The 24,763-nt window shown below is 44.3% G+C and overlaps 1 protein-coding gene across 1 annotated transcript in view; it reads right to left on the reverse strand.

Annotated features, from left to right (window-relative positions):
- Positions 1–3,272: 3,272 nt before the first annotated feature.
- The window catches only part of GPC3 (glypican 3), a 426,198-nt gene continuing 404,707 nt past the window's right edge, over positions 3,273–24,763 (reverse strand). The window contains exon 8 of the mRNA XM_082445345.1: positions 3,273–3,788. Within this exon, the coding sequence (XP_082301471.1) occupies positions 3,619–3,788 (170 nt within the window). The 3' untranslated portion in view covers positions 3,273–3,618. The remainder of the gene's footprint in view (positions 3,789–24,763) is intronic.

Genomic DNA, 24,763 nt, shown 5'->3' on the forward strand with positions numbered 1-24,763 from the left:
AAACCAACCCAGAAGAGGCAAGAGTCAGTGATTGAAAATTATTGTTGAAGGACAGCTGTGTGAAAAGATGTATCATCATCTTTTTTTTTTTTTTTGGCTGCGTTGGGTCTTCGTTGCTGCACATGGGCTTTCTCTAGTTGCGGTAAGCGGGGGCTACTCTTCATTGCGGTGTGCGGGCTTCTCATTGCGGTGGCTTCTCTTATTGAGGAGCACAGGCCCTAGAGCGCACAGGCTTCAGTAGTTGTGGCACGCTGGCTTCAGTACTTGTGGCTCACGGGCTCTAGAGTACAGGCTCAGTAGTTGTGGCGCACAGGCTTAGTTGCTCCATGGCATGTGGGATCTTCCCAGACCAGGAATCGAACCCATGTCCCTTGCATTGGCAGGCAGATTCTTAACCACTGTGCCACCAGGGAAGTCCCAAAAGTGGTATCATCTTAATCTCATGTTGGTCTTTATGGAAGAGCCAAGACCAATGGGTGGAAATTATAGGAAGGCAGATTTAGGCTCAACCTATCAAAGATTCATTCATATTATAGAATTATACATTCAGTATAATCTCATGTGTGTGAATATGCACCTAAAGAGGGAGAAAAATGACTGGAAGGCTTTCAGTCCAATATTTAATAATAACTACGGGATATGGAATGATGGGATAGATGTCATCTTTTAAACTTTATGTGATGATGTACTATTAGATTTTTATTACCTGTATATATCGCTTTTGAAAAAAACAAACTTTCTAAAAATTGGAGGTGTCCAGCAACCAAATAAACTGTTTTGCAACCTAGTGAGGGCCCAGCCTTAGGCACTAATCAAACACTGATTGTGGGATGAATTAGTGGATCCTTTTCAACCTAGGGATTCAGTATGTTGTTCTATGATTTAACCTTGTTCAAATACCAGAGTTGAGCTGGTGGAAGTTCACACATGGATCCAACGAGAAAGGGGCCTGAAAACTCACAACAAGATGGGGCCACTTCCCAACTGCCAGGCCTATTCTAAGGACAATAGTCGTCTTAACAAAATTCATGTAGGAAGTTTAAATCAAAGGGTAGGATAAACACTTCAAAGGTGAAAAGCCACCAGCAACTAGCTGTGAAACTAGATTCTGAACTAGAAGAATAAATATAGAGGGATAGGAAAAGGCATGGATAAAATGCTAAAAGACAAAGGCTATTGAGTAAAAGGAAAATGTCAGCTGGAGATGGTGGATTTTCCATGTTTTGTAAGTGTGAACGGTTATCCATTTTAATTCTAACCATTCAGCTGAAGCCAGCAGGCCTTGGACATTGTAGAGTCTTCTGCCCCGCATCACTCAGGATGCACGGACCATAGCAGCATACCAAGATCGCAGAAACGCTGGCTGGCTTGTGTCACGTTCTGGGAACTGAAGTATATCAAATAGGACCTTAAGCTGGCAACGTCCTGAGAGGCACGTGGGAATAGAACACGCATAACACCAGTGCTGGGCAGAGGGACTGGCACTTACTTCCTTTTGGGGCCAGTGGTGCCACAAAATGAAAGCAACAAAGAAACTAGACATCTTGACCTGATTCTCCACTTTACAAGAGGGAAACCGAGGTCTGAAGAGGGGAAGTGAATGAGAAGGATGTGTAGAAACAGTCCCCTTCATCTCCCAGAAAGGAGAAATGGACTTTAAGACAGTGCCTTTCCGCTTGCAGGTGTAAAACGCGATCTCAGGGTCACACACTATTTTTGCCACATTAAATAAAAACCTTTCTGTAGAGCAACAGGGACGACGATTAGGCGGTAACCAGGCTTTCGAGACGTCTTCTGATCTGGTGGTGGTAGCCTGGCACACTCGAGTCCAAGGAACAAACCTTTGCCGTATTTAGGTTTCATGAATCAAAGAACAAAGCTTCTCACAAATCCCATTCAAATACAGAAATAATGATGTTTAAAAGACAAAGATAATGCCAGTTCAAGTCTTACCAACCGCTATAAATCATTGAAAGCATATTAACAAATACCACCGATCGTAGCCTTGACTTCAACAAGACCAACTGAAGGCAACACTAAACCAGACATTTCTAATTGGCATTTGCAAAAATTTCTGCAAAGGATGAAAATGGCTATCGGGAACTTGTGCTCCACAGGAGACCCTGATGAAAGTGTGTTGGTGACAGCCGGAGGGGAAAAGGTAAGTTATAAAACTCCCCTGCCTGCTTCCGGCGGGCTCACCTCCTGCCACCTCCTGCCACCGGGCAGAAATGGGAGCGCCTGGCTGGGCCCGCCTCCCAGTGTCAAAGGGGACATTCCAGTCCTTCCTTGACCTTGACTCATACTCTGGCCCTGTGCCTCAGCCCCTCTCTCTCCTCCTCCTTCAGCTTCGCCCCTCTTAGCCCTCAGGTGGGAGTTGAGTTCCCACTCATTAGAGTCAACAATGTTTCTGGTGACCCAACCTGGCAAGTGGGCAATAAGCCCGGCATTGGAAACGGTGGCAAGTCGGTCATTCCTGAGGATCTTTGGCAGCGGAACGTTCAGAGATCAGCATCAACATCATTATTGCTTGTGTGCCGTATGTGTAAAAGGCAGTCTTAAGTAATAACACTGGACCTACAATTGACAGAAAGCTGATGTTGGAATTAGTATTGGTGTCAGACCTTCGGCTCCATGAGAGCAGGGATCCAATCTGTTTAGTTTTGTATCATCTCCAGCAGCTGGTACAGTGCCTGACAGCCAACAGGTACGCAAGGCCTAGTTGTGGAACAGACTGTTGAAGGAGCCCATCTGAGGCCAAGAGCCGTGTTGCTTCCTATAAATCCCGGGTTTCCCGGTGACAACCTCTGCAACCTGACCCAGAGCAACTGCCGGCCCTGCCACGTGGCAGCCCCTGGAGAAGGGAGACAGGGAGCAAAGAAGCTTGGGGAATTACTTTGCGCTATTGGGGCTCCCCTCTCTGGGTTGGGGGAAGGAAGGATATTAATTGTGTACATGATCCATACAGAGGATTTCTAGTTGGGCAAAACATTTTCAGTGAAGTGAAATTTGTAGAGAGAGACGGGGGCACTTTTCTGAGATGCCTTTAGTTTCATAGGCCAGATACTCTACCCTGTTTGTAAATGGAGATTATGGATTGGGTGTGTGTTGGGACAGACTGGCTTTGACTGGAGCTTGGAGCCAAGATTGATACCCAAAAGGTAGGCAGGGAGGGAGGGGGATTTTCTTATACTGAGTAGAAAGCTAGGTGAGGAGGGGGAAAGCATTGCATGGTCACCACGTACGTGGGCTTACAAAAAAGACTCAACGCATTTTTATTTGAGCATTTATTTTTTTCCAAAGAAATCCATGCAAAGGGAAAGACAGAGAGAAAGACATGGTAACCATGTTCTAGCAGCCAAACATAGGAAAATAATTTGGCACAATTTGAATTTTTTTTTTCGTTGCAAAAGGACAATCTATACTACCACTAAAATTTACCGTCCTCATAAAGATACCATTTGATTTTCGAAAACGTAACTCATGGTTAGTCTTCTACTTAATGGCTGGAGGAGGTATATAAGATAAAAAAATAGAAAAAAAAGAAAAAGGTGGTTCCCTTTATAGAGGGAGACCACAGGGTGCTGAAGGGCAGCACGTGTGCGGTGACCTTGGCAGTCAGTGCACCAGGAGGAAAGAGCACACCACGGAGATTGCCAAGCTGGTGAGAATCTTCAGCGGGGAAGGGCCGTTCCCGAGGTTGTGAGAGGCAACTATCTCATTGTCCTTCTGATTCACATGTTGCTTGCTTCCAGGAGCATCGTCCACGTCCAGATCATAAGCCAGTTCTGCCGAAAGAAAGGAAAGAATTTAAATACAGGCTTACCAACAGCCTCAGGTTTGCACCCTTCACGGCCCAAGCGCTTGTCTGCACTGCTGGGATGCCCCAGCTTTGATTTCTTCCTTTCGCTGAAGGGAAGGCCGCCAGGAGATGGGAAGAAGCCAGGGGTGTTATGTGCGGGGGCCGCCCGAGGAAGATGGCTACTGGTGCTCCTGCCAGAGATCCCACCAACAGGGGGCGAACTGGCTGCTCCCCTCCCACCTTTGGCTCCACCCACACCCCCGAGTGCACACCGGCCCTTTCCACATCTCCCACCTGGCAAGGCCACGCTTGAAGGTCATTTTCACCAGATCTCACAGGTATCCAAACGTAAGGTGCCATGTGGGTGACTACATGTGTGTCCTTGTGCGTGTGTGTGTGTGTGTGTGTGTGTGTTGGTGGGAGAGGGGATGTGGTAGTCTCCCAGGGTACCTTTCCTGGGCCCTGCACCCTGTTCAGATTTTCCCCTGGGAGGCCTTGCGTTAAAGTTGATGATAGGGTAGTTTGCCATTGGAAGTTGTTTTATTTTTCTCAGAAATATTTCTTTTATCTATATGGTCTTTTCACCGCCCACCCCTAACACACATATCCACACCCACACAGGATATTGGGTTGGCCAAAAAGTTCATTTGGGTTTTTCTGTAAGTGGAAAGACCCAAACTTTTTGGCCAGCCCAATATAATGCATAGAATTTAAGACTAAGGAAAGGCTAATGGGTAAGGGTCCTCTTTCTTCAACTGCCTACCGTTTATGAGATATGCTCATGATTCTGAAAAGAAATTGGGGTATTGGGGTTGGCCTAACGCGAAAATCTCCCAAAGGGTAAATCTAAGTAGATAGTGGTTTGTCAGGAAATTAAAGACAGCTGGTCCTGGCCCAGGGCTCAGTTTCTTTTAGATTTGCTTTTCCAGATTTAGAGTTCAAATCTACTCCCTTGGCTTTTCTGGACTCGGTCACCAATGTTTGTTTCTATTTCAATAGCTTGTGAAGGTGATGTGATGTGAGTGACCTCAGCAGCCAACTGTCCTGTGGCCAATGGAGCCAGAAAGATCCCTTGGGGACATGGAGATGCATAGCAACAGGCACAGAGGAAATGACAGGGATTCTGCAGAAGGAAGGAAGGAAGAGGAAGGAAGAGCTCCTCTTACAGGGGATGAAACACGCAGTAAGTCAGTCACAGGAAGAAAGTGTAAGGACTCAGCTGGTCCAGGATGTGTGCAGAGCAGGGGCCCAGGACCACGGCTGCTGTGAGGCTGGCATTCCTTAGAGCAGGCAGCAAGGTCAAGGTGATCAAAGCCAGAGGATCTGATTACACGGCCCGCAACACTACTTTCCAAAGGGCTACTGCAGTTTATAATGCCACCAGCAATGATGAGGGAACCAATAAAAGATACTGTAGTCTGTATAAGATGATATCTCAAAGTTTCTTTAATTTGAGTGTATTTGATTACTAGTATAGATGAACTTTTTCTGTGTTTTAGTTCTCAGTGAATAACAGTTCATATCCTTTGCCTTCTTACCTAATGGGTATTGATATTTTCCCTATTAATCTGAATATATATTTTATTGAGTCCTTTGCTTATCACATTTGATACAAGTAATTTTTCTATTTTGTTACTAACTATACTTATTTTTCATTGCTGTACAAGGAAATGATGTCCTAACTTTTAATATAGATGAATCTGACCACATTTTGCTCTTCTGAAGCTGAGAAAGTAAGTGTTTCTTCTTGAGTGCTGATGATAATAACGCAAATCAAAATTTCCAGGGAACCCTCTTACTGAGGGAAAAGTGAATCGGTAGACTAATATCCATTCCCTCTCCCCCCAGAATAAATAGATACAAAGAAAATCAAAGAGAAAAAGAACAAAGAGCAATGCTCTACTTGGAAATCAGACCTCTTTCTCTGAAAGGTGAACGGTGCAGGGCGCACAGAGCAGGCCGAGGTCAGCTGTCAGTCGGCAAGGATAGCGCAGGCTTAGGTCCCGATCGGATTTCACCAAAGTCGAGAACACATATGGCTGGATCTGTTGAAAGCCCAGCCTTGAGTCTCATGGCGACTTCTCAACTTAAATGAAGAGGAGTATTTTTCGGGCTGACCTGAATGAGAGCACTTTCAGCAGCGCCTTCAGATTCCTTTTCCAGATATCCCCCTTGCCTAACATCAGGATTAAGCAAACAACGTCTACTAATGTGACCACTCAGCTCCTCCACTATTTACCTTGCTCTTCAAATAATCCATGAACACTGCACAGTTTTGTCTACTAGAGCAGTTATGGAAAACCCAGCAGTTATGTTAGATCCAGTAGTTTCTCATCTTTTTGCCACCAAATACCTCTTTTGTTATGTCTATCTCTTGGAACCCATGTTTTGAAATTATAAAAATGACTACCAATTATTGAGTCCTCACTGTGTGCCAGGCACTGTGCTAAGCCCTTTATATACATGATCTCATGTAATCGAACCTTCTCAGTAATGTTATGAAGTAGGTATTATAATTCCCATTTTACTGATGAGGAAGCTCAAGCTCAGGTTGCTTTTTTTGCCTGTATTTACACAGCTGGTAAGTGGCAGAGGTGTTCTTTGAATGCAGGGCTGACTCTGAACCTCATATGGAGCTATATCATATACAAATTGAAAAATTTTGTACATATACCAAGTATACTGCAGTGAGTAAATAGTAATGGGTTCCTTCTTGAAAAAAAAAAAAAACTCAGGGAAAATATCCTGCCAAAGATAACTAAAAAACACATGAAATAAAATGAAAAGACAACCTACAGACTGGGAGAAAATATTTGCAAATGATGTGACGGACAAGGGCTTAATTTCCAAAATATCCAAACAGCTCATACAACTCAACAACAAGAAAACAACCCAATCAAAAAATAGGTGGAAGATCTAAATAGACATTTCTCCAAAGAAGACATAGATGGTTAAAAAACCCATGAAAAGATGCTCAACATCACTAATTATTAGAAAAATGCAAATCAAAACTACAATGAGGTATCACCTCACACCGGTCAGAATGGCCATCATCAAAAAATCTACAAACAATAAATGCTGGAGAGGGTGTGGAGAAAAGGGAACCCTCCTACACTGTTGGTGGGAATGTAAACTGGTACAGCCACTATGGAGAACAGTATGGAGGTTCCTTTAAAAACTAAAAACAGAGGAGTTGCCATATGACCCAGCAATCCCACTCCTGGGCATATACCTGGAGAAAACCATAATTTGAAAAGATTCATGCACCCCAATGTTTATTGCAGCACTATTTACAATAGCTAAGACATGGAAGCAACCTAAATGTTCATTGACAGATGAATGGATAAAGAAGATGTGGTACATATATACAATGGAATACTACTCAGCCATAAAAAAGAATGAAATAATGCCATTTGCAGCAACATGGATGGACCTACAGATTGTCATACTAAGTCAGAGAAAAACAAATACCATATGATATCGCTTATATGTGGAATCTAAAAAATAGGGTACAAATGAACTTATCTGCAAAACAGAGTTACAGATGTAGAAAATAAACTTATAGTTACCAGGGGGTAAGAGGGGGGAGGGATAACTTGGAAGACTGGGATTGACATATACACACTACTACATATAAAATAGATAACTAATAAGGACCTGCTGTATAGCACAGAGAACTCTACTCAGTACTCTGTAATGGCCTATATGGGAAAAGAATCTAAAAAAGAGTGGATATATGTATATGTATAACTCATTCCCTTTGTTGTACAGCAGAAACTAACACAACATTGTAAATCAACTGTACTCCAAGAAAATTTTTTTTAAAATTTAAAAAAATGAAGTAATGCCATTTGTAGCAACATGGATGGACCTAGAGATTATCATACTAAGTGAAGTAAGTCAGACAGAGAAAGACAAATATATGATATCACTTATATGTGGAATCTAAAAACATGATACAAATAAACTTATTTACAAAACAGAAACAGACTCAGAGACATAGAAAACAAACTTGTGGTTGCCAAGGGGGAGGAGGGGTGGGGGAGGAGGGGTGGGGGAGGGAAGGATTTGGAGTTTGGGATTAGCAGACACAAACTATTATATATAGGATGGATAAACAACAAGGTCCTACTGTACAGCAGAGGGAACTATATTCAGTATCCTGCAATAAACCAAAATGGAAAAGAATACTAAAATGAATATATATATATATATATATGTATAACTGAGTCACTCTGTACAGCAGAAATTAACACAACATTGTAAATCAACTATACTTCAATAAAATTTAAAAAGAAAAGCTAAGAAAGGAGAAGTGGTACGTATATACGACAGAATACTATGCAGCAATGAAAAAGAATGAAATAATGCCTCTTGCAGCAACATTGATGGACTTAGAGATTATCATACTAAATAAGTCAGAAAGAGAAATACAAATACCAAAGATATCACTTATATGTGTGGAATCTAAAATATGACACAAATGAACCCATCTACAAAACAGAAACAGACTCGCAGACATAGAGAACAGACTTGTGGTTGCCAAGGATGAGGGGGATGGGGGGAGGGATGGATTGGGAGTTTGGGGTTAGCAGATGCAAGCTATTTATATACAGAATGGATAAACAACAAGGTCTACTGTATAGCACAGGGCACTATATCCAATATCCTGTGATATGCCATAATGGAAAAGAATATTAAAAAAATGTATATATAACTGAATCACTTTGCTGTACAGCAGAAACTAACACAACAGTATAAATCAACTGTACATCAAAAAAAAGCATATGAGAGAAGTCAGTGTTTCCACATAGAACTGATCACAAACTTGATTAAGTAGCTTTATTAAGCTTTGTGAAATACTGAAAAGAGCTCTAGGTTTGGGGACCCCAAATGGGCATTATATCAGTTCTGTTTACCTGAAGCAATCAGCAATGATGGCCAAGGCCATCATGCACCCCTGGCACAAAGCCGGGCCAAGTCTTCTACCTCCAAAAGACCCAAGGAATATTCAGAATAATACCTTCTAGTACTTCCTAAGCTGTGGCTACAGGTTTCCCGAGGCTTCCCACTCAGCTGCAGCAAAGCTTTATCACCCAACCCTATAGCTGGGTTCCTGTAGCTGATACTGATGGGAGTTCCAGCAAAGACACACTCTGGGCCTGGGCCACCATCATGGAGATTAGAGATGAAGGGGACAGCTTAGCATGACAAGGAAGCACTATGGGACACAGAGGAAATAGGGTTTTGGTTAAAGATAACTATGGACATTCCTGGATGGGAGAAATATAATCCAATTTAATTCAACAAACTTAACAGTAGCCTACTATGGCCCAAGCATTGAGCTAGAAGCTTGGAGAAAGACTTAGTGTCTGCCTTCAGGAATCCCACAGTCTGGCAAGAAAAACAGACCAATAGACAAACCAACAAGACAGCTGGCAGAAAGCAGAAAGGGTTCGGATAAAGGCACAAGCGAAACACCAGGGTGACAAGGGAGAGAGAAAAATTCCAAATAAAAGAAGGTTCTGGGAAGGCTTCTTGGGACAATTGGGCCATATCCTGCACCATGAAGGATGGATGGAACTATGGCAGGGCTGAATGAGATGGTTATGCATTTCAGGCAGAGGGTTCAGCTTGAGAAAAATCATTAATATCTGAGAACGTCGATAGGGCATACTCAATAGGAGCAAGTAGCCTCTACGGAGGGAAGGAATGTAGCGTTCACATCGTTGTGGTGTGTGTGTGTTGCCTGGCGGGTGATAAAAGGTAGGGCAGGAAGGACAAGTAAGTAAGGGCCAAATCATGGTGGATTAGGAATGCTAAGACTTTCTCCTGTGGGCAATAGGGAGCCACTGCAGGTTTTTAAGTAAGGAATCCACACAATCTGTTTTGTGTTTTTCAGAAATCACTGTTAACAGTTTGGAAGACAGCCCTAAGTGGGCGGGAGAGACTTGTCAGACATGTTGTCTTGGGAAAAACAAGAAGCCTGTGGGAACAGTATCTGGGGATCAGCCAATAGCAAATATTAAAAAAAAATTACAAACCTACAAAGAAGCTAAATCTACACCAAACCCAAAGCCTTCTCATTTTGCTACGAACCAGATGCCTTATGGGAATAACCACAAACCATACTCTTAAATCGCTCATATTTTTATGTTTATCAGTGATTTTCCAGAATATATCTTTGTTTGGTTAGGTACATATCGTAAAACGCGCATAAATTGTCTTTTGTCTTGCAGCTGAACGTCAGTGAGAACCTTTTGGGCCAGCAAGGAAATTTTCATGCTAAATCCAAAAATCTGTTTCTATTTGTAATCAGTTTAACTACACCCAGTGGGTTAGACCCAACAATCTGTACTAATTATACACAGCCCTGACTCTCATTTTGCTCTTAAATCCTTTGTGTTGCAGATTAGATAATCCCTTTAAATGATCATCAGTCATTAAGGTCTGCACTTCGTGTGGAAAAGTTTTTCTGCATTGGATGAAGCACTCAGTGGGGCGGGCCCCCCCGCCCCCCGCCCCCCGCCCCCCCGCGCTTAGTTATTCAGTCTCCTAGGAGAGTTCCTAAAGAAGAGGGCACCTCCTGGGGGTCTGGGGCTCTGGGTTCCAGGCCAGGCTCAGTCACTGAGTTACTGTTTCACCCTTGGCAAGTCATTTCCCTCTCCTCTGGGCCTCAGTCACCCCGTTTTGCTAAATCGGGGTATTGAACTAGATGAACTCTAAATTTCCTTCTATCAGTAGTTCTGTTCCTCTCTGATTCCAAGGCTCCTGGGGCCCAGTGAGGAGCGTAGTCTGCTCAGGCTGCAATCATTCCTCTACCCACAGCAGCCAAGGGGGCTGCCCCCACCAGAGCACCTATGAGCAGGCAGAGGCGGTCAGTTGCTTCCCTTGGGATGTGAGTCGTTCTGGTGATGTTCACCAGCTACCAAATTCTGAATCCTCTTTCTTCTTAAGCTGGTCTAATTGTGGATAAGAGACCCTGGCCATAAATAAATCCACACTGGACCGTTTTTGTTTCCTTTAAACCCTGGCATAATAACGTCTACTAAAGGCAGTGCACACCAAGCGTTGGGGGAGAAGTTGCTGGGCCTGGGCTACACAGGCAGCCAGGGAAAATCTGTCAGCCAGCGAGACGAGCCTTTGGGCCCTTACAGAGCCACCGGGGTCTTGAGCATATCATAGGATTCTAATGCTCGCCCTCTGATGGCGTGGGCATCAAGCGGGGCAAGGCGCTGCTACAGGGGCCTTACCCACACCAGCGGGCGAACTCCACGGGGCAGCCTGGAAGAAGAGCTGCCATCACACTACCAGCGGAGCGAACGCTGCTGCTTGCCAGGCCTGCACCAGCAGATGGCTTCAGTCCGGCCCTAATATGGCAACAGAGAAATACTGCTCTCCCTGCGTTTTGTATTTGCTGTGCACAGTTGGCCCCCAGGACGTGAATATGCGAAACCTTCAGTACATTGCTTGGTAGACCCCCAGAGGCTGAAGCTGGGGAAAGCACTAGAAATCGTGTTCACTGCACTACTGCTCACTTTGCTGCCCCTTCCCACAGAGGCCTTTGGGCCCCGCCATTTGCTTCTGAATCCCCAATAGATCTTGGTTTTCTTGTCCTCCCCTCAACACAACCTTCCTTCCTGCCCCATCAATCCCCCCCGCCTCCGCCCCGTCAACCTTTCTGAACTTTCAGGTGTGAAATGACTACTTGGACTTGAAAGCAGAGGAAAGTGACTTTGTTAATGAGCCTCAGGTCTGCGGGAGTCTAGATTTTCTTCTTCATAGATCAGACGAGGGGGAAATGGCACACTTGAGGCCTCTGGTTTTAATTGGTCTAATGGGACTCCTTTTAGGGCCCATTTCACAACATGCCTCCTTGACAAGCGAGCTGCCAATTTTGCCAGCTAAATGACTGTAAATTCTGGGAATGATCCAATCGCCTCTCCTGGAAGAGGGCTGGGGCAATGAGATGCCCACTTCATTTCTTACAGCTAATTCCAGCCTGCAAATAACCTCAGTTACAATGCTGGGATGTTGAAAGAATACAATTGATTCTGCCACTAGCATAGGCCTGGCCTCTCTTCCTATAGGCTCTGTTTCTCGGTCTGGGGTGGGTGTACCTTCAGGTTACACTGCAGTGGGCTGTGGGTACGTGAAGCCATGGCATGCTTCTTCCCTGGGATTTAGGGCAAAAGCACACTATTTTATACTGAAACATGCGAGGCTGTATGATGGAGCGAAAGTGCGCTATCCGCAAACTCATTTAAGACTTCATAAGATATTTCCTGTTTACTAGGACCTTGAGGTTATGTCCCAGATCCTCAGGGACAGGTGTTCATTCCCACTCTTCACTGCCTGTATGGGGTACTTAGGTGGAAAGGTCTTAAAAGCACTGCTGGGACACTTGAGTCACCTGGGCTTGGTACACTCCCAAAGCTGGGCATTCTGACTCACATAGTCCTGATTAGTGACTTAAGGTAGCTTTCTCGATGACAACTTCCTTGTCAAGAGGGGAACGCCATGGTAATTGCCCTTAACTGGGGCTCAGCCTGCTTAGCGTCTAATACAAAACGGTGTCCAGGGGATTCAGCCACGAACTATGCTTCACTATTGCGTCCAGCCATTGAGAAAGGAACAATAGAAAATACCACGTAATCCCTTTGGAAATCAGATCATTTTACTGTAGAATCTAATTATGATGTGGCCACTACTATGCTTGTTTAGGTACACCATGAGTCAAGTCATCTTCCCAGAAACAGAACGGCTCCATCCTGGAAAGTGTGACAGTGTGAGTGGGTGGTGTGGTGCTGGCCTTCCTCCACCGGTCCTAGAATTATCATCACCTTCCACAGGAGTGTCACGACGGTTACTCTCATGGCTACAGATCCTTCTCACCTGAGGCTACCTAACAGCTCCACAGGAACCACAGTTCCTCAAAGCCTTCCCTTCCCACAGGAGGGGTTACCTGATTCCCATGGGAAGTAATGGGCTTGAGAGTCACTGGAATACAAGCAGCTGGTGACAGAGACACTGTTCAGCCAGGGCCAGGGGAGAAGATGCAGAGAACAGGCTTCTAGAAGGCAAGGACTTCCCTGGTGGCACAGTGGTTAAGAATCCACCTGCCAACGCAGGGGACATGGGTTTGAGCCCTGGTCAGGGAAGATCCCACATGCCACGGAGCGACTAAGCCCTTGAGCCACAACTACTGAGCCCGCGAGCCACAACTACTGAAGCCCGTGTGCTCTAGAGCCCGTGCTCCACAACAAGAGAAGCCACCGCAATGAGAAGCCCGCGCACCGCAACGAAGAGTAGCCCCCGCTCGCCGCAACTAGAGAAAGCCCACATGCAGCAACAAAGACCCAACACAGCCAAAAATAAACAAACAAATAAATAGATAAAAGGCAAGGGAAGAGAACACTTTAAAGAGGGGAGGAGAAGCATGGTGGAATGTTATAGAGAGGTCAAGGAAAGTAAGGATTGAGAAGAAGCTACTGAAAGTGTCAACTAGAAGTTTACGGGAGATTTTTGAGAGAAGTTTCAGTAGGGTGTTTAGGTCAAAAACCAGAGAGTATTGAGTTGAGAAGAGAGTGGGAGCTGATGTGGATTCACTGAATACTGATTAGCCTTCGGAGAAGTTTGACAGTGAGCGAAATGAAGCACTGCCATCCTAAGTGTGCTGAGGTGTTGTGGCAGTGCTATCAGTGTCACAACACCTGTACAACCAAGCTTCACGAGAAGGTGCCTCCAGAGTTCCAACGCAAGACGGCCTTTGGAAATGCTATATTCTTGTTATCTCTGATGCATTAACAACCTGTACGAGACACCAGATACCTGTATACCAATGTTTATAGCAGATTATTCACAGCAGCCAAAAGGTGGAAGCAACCCAAGTGTCCATCAATGGAGGAATGGATAAACAAAATGTGGTCTATCCATACAATGGAATATTTTTCAGTCATAGAAAGGAATGAAGTACATTCCTACATGTACAAGGTATATGAACTTCAAAAACATGATGCTAAGTGAAAGAAGCCAGTCACTAAATAGCACATGTCATATGATTCCATTTACATAAAATATAAATAGGCAGACTAGGCAAATTTTGGCAATAGTGGTTACACACACATTGTAAGTGTAATTAATGCCAGTGAACTGTATACATAATGGTTAAAATGACAAATGTTTTGTTATATATATTTTACCATGATTAAAACACTATAGAAACCAAAAGATTCGGGGTGCATCCTAGTTCCTAAGGGGGGTGTGAGTGCACTGCTCCTCTGGCATTTTACTTTGTGGAGGGGTGTGTGAACGTACCTGATACCAAAGCATCAACCCCCAAATGGTACTCCTTCAGTGCTTTGAAAGTCAAGTTGTCCAAATGAATTAAAATGGATATTTAAGCACTACCTTAGAATTGCAAATATGGCTCCTCAATTGGGAATGAAAGAAGAAGGCAATTTTTGTCACGGGTTTTAGTCTGAGGCTATTTTAAGAGAAATTTATATACAACCTCAGGAAACTTACATTTACTTTTGTGAGTCACGCAAATGATGCTAAGCTGAAAATGCTTTTTAAAAAAATCAATGAAGGAGTGAATACACTCTGTCCTCATTACTTTAAAAAATTTAATGGTGTAGATTCACAGAGCTCTGTTTATAATGTAAATTTCAAGCATGATGCAGCTACAGAGGTATGCGTCATTGGGCTTTGAGGCTGCAGAAGGAGAACACAAAATGTCACTTTTTGTAGCCAAATCAAATTGCTGGGGGGCGGGGGGCGGTCAGGAGAGTGAGGGAGTAGCCTTAGAGTCTCTTGGAGCCCAGGCTCCAAAATGCTTAATGAAAAGCTCTTTGATAGTATTTTAGACAGGGCTTTAGATATACTTGAATGGGAAAACCCAAAGTCTGGTAATCTTCCATTTTTAATCAGCCACGGTGGATCTTACAAAAAATGTACCTGAGAACTAAAATGCTTGCGATGTCCAACAGCAAAGGAAAGTTACTAGTACAACAGCCAATGGGTCAAAATGGCACAAGTCCCTGAAAACACTCAGCCTGGGTGTGGGAACATCACAGGCCAGAAATCAACAGTAGGCAGGTGTCCTCATAAATGAAAGATGAAAAGCCTCTCTAAGTTGTTCCATCTAAATCTGTTCCCTAAAACCTCTCCAGTTGTGAAATGCCTCCCTCATCATCAATGGGATTTGGGGAATTGAGGCTATTTTCCCCTCAATTTACTTGCAAGAACACATTGTGATCCTGGCTCCCTCCTCCTTCCTTCCCATCTTTGGATCTGGACTGTCCGTAAGCTGCCATTCTCACATTCCCACGGGTACCACCTCCTCTGTCTTTGGACCGTGACCATTTCTCCTCTCTCCCTCAGCCTCTCTCTCCCCATGTACTTCCCATCTGCCACAGTTCTCAATGCCCCAGCTAGATATGATACCCATTCCTCTCCAATGGCCCACTGCTGTCCAGGAAGAAAGAATGTTCTATTCCGTGACAGCAGGCATAAGATAGTACTCTCTTCCTCAATCCCATGTTGAATTAAATTTCTCTCTTCCTCAAAATCCTTGATGGCTCCCTACTGCATGTGGGATCAAGTCCTAATTCCTTAGCATGGCATTCGCAAGCTTCTCCATCTCAACTTGTCTTGCTTTCCAGTTTCAACTGCCCATATATTTCTCCAAGTACCATATACTGTTGTCATACCATCCCATTTATCATTTGCTGAAAATGGCAAGTATACTTTGAGGTTCCCATGTCTGTCTTCATGCTGTTCCCTCAGCCTGGATTGGTATCTCTCTCTTTTTTTCTCTCTCTCAGGCTTCAACTTACATGACACTTCTTCCAGGAAGCCTTCCTTCCCTTCTTACTCCAGCCCAGATGAATCACTTCCCTCTATGATTATCAATTGGATTGTACTTCTATCATAGCACTAATTTCAATCTGCAGCATAGTGGAGTTAGTCACTCAGCTAGACTGGGAGCCCCCTCAAAGGAAGAAACGAGTCTTACTCCTCTCTGTAGCTCCCACGCAGTACTTGGCTAGCACAGGCACTGAAAAACTGAATGAATGAATGCATGAATCAATGGCCACACAAATGAACACATATCCCCAGTCTACAGAGAATATGAAGGTGAAGGGCTACCTCCTTAGTAGATACCCTTCCCAAGGAGTCTATCTTCATCAACTGATGATTTCCTTAGGGGAAGGAGTCCCACTGAGCTATGATGAAGACAAGACGCAGGCAGGGCCAATGGTGGAGGTGGTGCAGGAAGCAAACGGCAGGGCTCAAACCCTGACCTCTATATGCCAAAGCTCTCTGACAACAGGCAGTTCTCATTACCCACAGCATCAATTCACTGCACTCAGTGTGGGTGGAATCTACAAGGTTATTTTCTTTTGATAAATTTATTTCTTATTTATTTATTTTTGGCTGCGTTGGGTCTTCATTGCTGTGCGCGGGCTTTCCTCTAGTTGTGGCGAGTGGGGGCTGCTCTTCGTTGCAATGTGCGGGCTTCTCATCACGGTGACTTCTCTTGTTGTGGAGCATGGGCTCTAGGTGCGCGGGCTTCCGTAGTTGTGGCTCGCGGGCTCAGTAGTTGTGGCTCACGGGCTCTAGAGCGCGCTCAGTAGTTGTGGCGCATGGGCTTAGCTGGTCCGTGGCATGTGGGATCTTCCCGGACCAGGACTCGAACCCGTGTCGCCTGCATTGGCAGGCGAATTCTTAACCACTGTGCCACCAGGGAAGCCCCTACAAGGTTATTTTCTTACTCCTTTTGTTGCCTGGAACCGATGCCTTACTATGTAAGCAGGGGATACATGCCAGTATTTTGTGTGCCACGCTGTGTAGGAAACAGGATTTCTGGTGAGCAGGTTCCATTTATCTCTCACTTCGAACCATCATGATTGGGTTCCCATACCTTTGACGCTTGCCTTTGCCTCACAGTGTACGCACCCCTGGGCCACACCCTGTCCTTTCCATTGCTACCGATTCCCACATGTAGGGGCTGCTGGTGATTGGCATTTCATTGCCTGTCTCTGCAACATCAAAATATAGCTTCACTAATGAAGTCCCTCGCTTGGCTGTAACAAGTACAAAGCAATAAGACTTCAATGCTTTCAGTCACACATGCCGGCGCCCCTTTCCCCTTGCAGAGGTCTGTGGGATGACTGCCAGGAAAATAGAATTACGTGCTGTCATGGGAATAAATACAATTCTTTAACCTAAAAGTTCTGTGTTTTTATTTCCCCCCTTTTCCATTTCTCTGTTCACTTCTTTTTCTCTTTACATTGTTCTTTAAACTCATTTCCTGTGTCCAATTATTGCCTTCTCTTCTGTCTAGTTGTTGCTCTACTAAACATTCTCTCCTGTCTCCACAGTGATCTTTTTCATATCCTTAGGCAAAGAGCAAGGCTGGACTCCTCTGATGGATTCTGAACGTTAAAGATGCTTTTCTGGGGCTTCCCTGGTGGTGCAGTGGTTGAGAATCTGCCTGCCAATGCAGGGGACACGGGTTCGAGCCCTGGTCCAGGAAGATCCCCCATGCCGTGGAGCGACTAGGCCTGTGAGCCACAACTGCTGAGCCTGCGCGTCTGGAGCCTGTGCTCCGCAACAAGAGAGGCCGCGATGGTGAGAGGCCCGCGCACCGCGATGAAGAGTGGCCCCCGCTTGCCGCAACTAGAGAAAGCCCTCGCACGGAAACGAAGACCCAACACAGCCATAAATAAATAAATAAATAAAATTAAAAAATAAATAAATAAAAATAATTTAAAAAATAAAATAATAGTGCTGATAGTTTAAAAAAAAAAAAGATGCTTTTCTGTTCCTCTGCAGTTTTATTTAAACCTCTAACCTGGGTTCCATTTGTTTTAGAAGAGGTTCTAGTATCTCCTTCCTTAATCTCCCATCAACATTTCCATTGCCTTCCTGTTTACCCATCAGCACCATTCCTGCTTCTCAGCTCAGACGCCCTCATTTGCCCCCCGTCGCTCCACCGACCTCCTTGTCTGGCACTGCCGAATCCCCTGCACTGCACATGCCCTCTTTGTTATTTTCATTTTATTTTATTTGTAAACATCTTTATTGGAGCCCCTTTGTTATTTTCCTTCTCTCTTTCTCATCTCAGATTCTTCTTGCTCCATAGCCATGCCATTTCAGTACTGCTGTTTCTCAGCTTTGTCATTCTTTTAAGGGGAAAATGATTTGGGCTTAAAAGAAATAAAGAACTTTCTAATAATTAGTGCAATCTGACAATTGCGTAGGCTGCGCCTAGGCAGTGAGATCTGTCTCTGGAGGTGGTCCATGAGTTTGGACAGCCATTTGGTAGAGATACCGGTGAAGGGATTCAAACATCGAATGAGGGGGTGAAGGTAAATAGCTTCTGATGACCCTTCCAAGCCTGAGATTCTAGGATTTCATTCAGGTCTTTAGAGGTCTCACGGCAGAAATGAAGGGTGAAGGGACAGGGTTCAAGTGACCTTTGCATTCCTCCTTTTGACACAGACACTGTCTGGAGAGGAATCTAAAGAGACTGCTTTGGATTCTCTCTCAATGAAAGGGATCAGTGTCTTTTGGAGACCATGACTAGCTTAGAGAAGAGGGCTTTAAGTTTGCCAAAGAGTTATCAACCAAGACATAATTTTAAGGGAGTAACTACTGACTTGCCTAGGGTGGGGAGAAAGAACCACAAAATCTGTCCCACTTACTAAGGTAGGGGCTAAGTCTCAGAAATAACGTGACTATTTATCAGGCAATATGAAATGTGCATATATGGTATGGGATGGTCATAAGAGGACACTGCCTATATAGAAGACAGAGCAACCAACTTGGGAATTGTTTCCATGGAAATTTTTTTCCTATCGATAGGAAACAATTATCAGTAATTCGCAGGTGGTAGACACCTTGTTCAATGCAGCCACATAAAGCTATCACTCATGATCCAGAGGAAGAAAAGAAGAGGCATCAGATGGAAAAATTTCATTTGGGAAACATGATTAGGACATAAGCTGGAAGGACCCAAGGGGAAGGCAATTGAGGATAAAAAGCTGGATGATCCTCATACAAATAGCTTTGTGGTATAAGGACAAAGTAGGCAGGCACAAAGGGAGACCAGGAAAGGTGAAAAGATGCCAAGTGGCCCAAACCCATAGCTAAAAAGATGTAAAACGGAAAAAGGAAAATTCTACTACAAAGAGTGGCAGCCAGATCACTAAAAAAGAGGATAAAAAGCAGCAGGAAGACATTGAGCCAAAATAAAAAGAGGATGCAATTGGCAAGAAATAAACACTTTAATTAAATAGGGTCAACCACAGACATAAAAATCAAACTTATGGTTACCAAAGGGGGAAGGGGAGAGGAGGGATAAATTAGGGGTTTGGGATTAACATATACACACTACTATCTATAAAACAGATAACCAACAAGGACCTACTGTATAGCACAGGGAACTATATTCAATATCCTGTGATAAACCATAATGGAAAAGAATCTGAAAAAGAATATATGTATATGTGTGTGTGTGTGTATGTGTGTGTATATAAAAAATTGAATCACTTTGCTGTATATCTGAAACTAACACAGCATTGTAAATCAACTATACTTCAATTAAAAAATAAATAAATAAAAAATAAATAGGGGGACTTCCCTGGTGGCACAGTGGTTAAGAATCCACCTGCCAATGTAGGGGTCACGGGTTCAATCCCTGGTCTGGGAAGATCCCACATGCCTCGGAGCAACTGAGCCCGTGCACCACAACTACTGAGCCTGCGCTCTAGAGCCCGCGAGCCACAACTACTGAAGCCCACGCACCTAGAGCCCATGCTCCGCAACAAGAGAAGCCACCGCAATGAGAAGCCTGCGCACCGCAACGAAGAGTAGCCCCCGCTTACTGCAACTAGAGAAAGCCTGCGTGCAGCAACAAAGACCCAACACAGCCAAAACTAAATAAATTTATAAAAAAAAAAAAAAATTGGGTCAACGGCAGTCCCAGTTCCTTATAACTAAGAAAGGGCGGAAGTTTTCCATATTGCTTTTTAACTGTCTACAGAATATGGCAAATGTGCCTGTTAACTAAGACAAATACATCTCATTGGCCAAGTCAATTTAAGAAGGGAAATGACTGAGAAGAACAAGGCATCAGCCTATAAGCATAATAGAGGTATCAGAAAATGAATGATGAGATTTCAGCGTGAAGGCCTTGCAGGGCCAATAAAGAGGCCACGTTTAAACACACTAAAATGCAATTAAGAACAACAAAAACAGATCAGAACTGGGGCCTTATAGCCTGGCACCCTAAACTGGAAATATATGCTAAAAATAAATACATACATAAATAAGAATAAATAATAAACACAGCAAGTATACTGCAATTACCCAAAGGAAGACAGGGAATAGGGTGGTAATATTTATTGCTTGGTGAAAAGCAAATCAAACACGTAAAGTAGTTCCTGATATTGCAAGAGAGTGGGGGTAGGATCAGGAATGTGGCATCAGTAATGGGCACGTCCTGTCTTCATTTCATGGGGCTTTTCCCAACCAATTAGGAAGAAGAGGTTAGACTGAAAAGTTTTGCTTGGAATCAGAGCTTGCTGCAAACTAAATTCCAATAGATTCTTTGTTTTTCCCTCATTTCTACTTTTTAAACAACTTTATTGAGTACATACCACACCACCCATTTCAAGTACATTTCAAGTGTACAATTCAATGAATTTTAGTAAATTTAGCGAGGTGTACAACCATCATAATTCAATTTTAGAACATTTTTATCAGCCATTGAGCTTTACCCAGTGAGCTCCCTCATGCCAGTTTACAGTTAATCCCTCCATGGCTTCTTTTTAGCTTTTCATCTTGAGCTCTCTGCAGCATCCAATACTGTTGGCTACTCTCTGTCTTAAAACTTGGTGTTCCCCTTACTTTCTGACACTACTTCCTCCCGGGTCCCTCCTCTAATCATTCTCAGGCTGCTGTGTGGGCTGTTTTTCTTAAAGATGGGTGTTCTCTCATTCTTCTTTGACCCTCCACTCTTCTCACTTGACAAGTCTTCTTAAACACTCTCATCCATGGCCCTGGTTTTATCTATCACCAAGGAGTCCCGAATCTATGTCTTGCTCAGACATCTCTGGAGATCTAACTGCTCCTGGCCATTTCTACCTGGATGTCCCTCAGGCAACTCAGACTCAACAAGCCACAAACCACATAGCATTTCTATTCCTTTAGCTGCTCTTCCTCCGGTGGGCCCCTGCCGCCCTGCCCCCAACCCGATTCAGTAAAGGCCTCTACTAGCCAACCAGTTGCCCAACCCAGAAACCCACAAGTCACCCTAGATTCCTCCTCCTTTTTCATCCTCCAGGTCTAATTAATTCTCACATCCCATAAATTCTGTTTTCTTAATATTTTGTGACTTCGTCCCCTTATCAGTGCCATGGCTTGCTCCTACTGCTGCTTAGATTACGTTCTCCTGATCTCTCCCCTGGACTCACAGCTTCCCTTGTCTCCTCCTTCATGCAAACCATCCTCCACACAGTGGATACAATCCTTTTATTTTGTTAATTTTTAAACTACTCAACACATGAATACATTCTTGAAGCTAAAGATTCAAACAATACCTAAGTATATAGAGTTAAAAAAAAAAAAAGAAAGCCTCCTTTTCAACATGCCCCCTTCCACAACTCCCCAGAGGTAATGACTGGTAAATGTATTTTCTATGCATATGCATATGCTACAAGGTCTTGGAAATCTTTGCATGTTAATACATGTAGACTGCCTCATTCCTTTTAATCACTGCAAGAAATTCCACAGTATGAATGAATATAAGGGCACTATTAGCCATTTTCCCACTGATAGGCATTTAGTTTGTTTTTAATTTCTCCCTGGCACAAACGATGCTGCAGTGAACATCCTCTGATATACACCTCTGAATACATGCTGTATTTCTTTCAGGTATATTCCTAGAATAACCCTGGCATGTAGGAATGGAGGCTGCATAGGAGATAAGTTGCAGGACAGTAGGACAGAAGTTGGGAAAGCTTGGTTGGCGAAGATTTTGAGAGTAAGGAGATGAATGTATTTTTTCTTAAAAAGATGATGTAGGGACTTCCCTGGTGGCGCAGTGGTTGAGAATCCGCCTGCCAATGCAGGGGACACAGGTTCGAGCCCTGGTCCAGGCAGATCCCACGTGCCGCGGAGCAACTAAGCCCGTGCATCACAACTACTGAGCCTGCGCTCCAGAGCCCACGAGCCACAACTACTGAAGCCCTCGCGCCTAGAGCCCATACTCCGCAACAAGAGAAGCCACCGCACCGCAACGAAGAGTAGCCCCCGCTCGCCGCAACTAGAGAAAGCCCACACGCAGCAACGAAGACCCAACACAGCCAATAAATAAATAAATAAAATTAATCTATATATATAAAAAAAAAGATGATGTAGAGGCTATCAAAGACATAGGATGCTATTAAGGCATCTTTGGGAAAAAAATCATCATGTTATCGCCCTACTGCAACAGCTACTTTTAAAACTGACATTCATTTAAAACAAAGTATGCACTTCCAAGTTATGACAAATCTGGCTGGGCACAACTGCCACAGAAGACCTGGGAGTCACAATGACCCACTGTTGAACATGATTTGGCAGTAGAGTTTCTTTTCATCAAGGAAACTAATGTTACACTAAACTACATAAATTGGATTGTGGAGCAAATCCTAGTACATAAGCTGTCAGTGTGGTCTTTGGTTATACCCATTTTACTACTGTATTCCATTTTTATTTTCACAATTTTAGGAGGATATTGAGAATACTTCTCAGAGAAGAGAATCCAAATCATTAAGGGGATGGAAAATAGGTCTTCTGAGGAAGCGCCAAAGAAATATAATTGTTCTGTGACTTCTCATTCACTTCTAAAAGTGGCGACATTTTGGTCCTGAGACCCACTTGGCTGAGTTTTTAATGCCACTAATAAGTTCATTGCTCAGCCTGCAAATCCACAACTGCATTAGCAGCAAGCAACACGGTAAAGGGAAAATCAAAATGAGCAAACTGTAATTAGGTATGCCATGTCACCAGAGAAAGCAATTTACTAAAGGGATTACCATGATTAAAGATGCATTCTCCTCAAATAGAGATTGTTTTCTTCAATTGATTTGTCCCAATCAATTCCCCCTATGTCATGCAGAATTCCAGCCGAACAGCAATTTCTGTTGTCTTTTTAATTTCTCTGCCAAGAGATTAGGGGAAGTAAGTCAAGCTTCTGCAGTCACTATAATTTCCTCACAAATGGAAGAAGTACTAACAGAGGGCTATAGAGACAGATTACAGCTTAGGTCACCCAGGGGAGAAATCCGAAGCCCCCTTTTGACTAACAACTAGGTAAGTAATCTTCAAATCTTTTTTTCCTCAGTATTAAGCCTAAGACCAAGTTTAGGAGGCCTCCTTTTCAATTCGATTTCTTTTTCGGGGGGCGGGGGGCTTCACCTTTCTCAGGCCCCAGGCAGGCGGGCAAGCAGGCATGTAGAGGGTGTAGGGCCCTGAATACACACTTAGGCAGCATTCTTCACCACCAGTCTCTCTCAGCCTGCCTTGTTCACCTCACGACTTTTTCCTCTTTCCCTAAAACCTCTTCTAACCCTTGCCATTTCCAGAGTACTCTTTTGGGGGAAAATAGGGTTGAAAATATATCAAATTCTGGGTCCTTATCTTTGTTATAATTACCTGAGTCCTTCTAAAACACTTCAGTTGAAATGTGTTACCACCAATAACCGCCCCCCCCCCCCCGAAGTGGAAGAGTGGTGCGTGTGGCAGCGACAGCTGGACGGAAGGGCTCGTGTTACGTATGGTTAGTGCGATGTAAATGAGTTCATTAATTACTTGCTGAGCACTAGGAACGTTTATTGATGTCCTGAGAGCCGTGAAGGCCAGGCACTGGGATACAGGGGAACACGCGGAGCCTGCCCTCAAGGCGCTCTCTGTCTTGCAGGAGGCCGGCCCTGGCAGAGGTCTCAGGAGGAGCAGCAATGCGTATGCGGTGGGCGCCTGTTGTCTGCTAGACACTGGGCCAGGTGCTGCGGCGGGTACAGAGGTGAGGCAAACTCAGCCATTGCCTTCAAGGAGCTCTCTATCCTGTCAGGAAGACCAGATGGGTACAAAAATAACCGTATCCAAGTTAGAGTGTGGCAAATGCCACAGGAGAGGCAAGAACCCAGGGGACGGGGGATCTGAGGGGTGCTATGGGGATTGTGCTGTGGGGATACCGAGCAAGGGCAGCGCCTGATCCAGACCTTCACCGCTCTGCCCGGAAGCAGACAATACTGGGTTATTTAGAACCAAAGTCTCCTACTACTTCTCAAGAGAGATAAGATATGTAAATGTGATTTGTAAACCTTAACTGTGCTCTACAAGCGTGTTAGTTTTTGTTATCTGAGCAAACCATAAACATTAGACTTTCCTCTGGCGAAGCACTGCTCTGGAACCTAAGGTAACCTCTCGTGCTTTCACATCACCCCCCCATCCCCCCTCTCCCCCCCCCCCATCTTTATCATGTGATGACCCACAGTGCTCCGGGAAGGGTCTTGTCTTGCGCTTTGGTCTTAAGTCACTGACTGCCAGGAAACCCAGGTCAATAACTCGGGGCCGGATGTGAGAAGGCGTGGATGGCAGCCGTGCCCTCTCACGTGGGGTTCGCCGTCACTGCACTCGGGGCGATTTCCAGCGCACCGCCTCTCTGGTGTTCGGTGTATCTGAGCACAGGCGTGGTGGGGTGCAGCTGCTCTTCAGATGAAACCCTAAACCCTTTCAAACACTCGGCAATCTTTCTACTTTCTCAGCTTGCTACTTTCTCAGCTCGCGAGGCTCTGAAGACTTCCCTCCGTACATTTTTCCAGCATGATGTGAGATGCCAGTTAGTCAAGAGAGATTTACGAGAATGTGTTTTAAATGTAGTCTCCTTTAAAAAGGAGTTCCCTT

The sequence above is a fragment of the Balaenoptera physalus genome, assembly GCF_965194825.1.
Source record: "Balaenoptera physalus genome assembly, chromosome: X".
In the NCBI taxonomy this organism is placed as follows: Eukaryota; Metazoa; Chordata; class Mammalia; order Artiodactyla; family Balaenopteridae; genus Balaenoptera; species Balaenoptera physalus.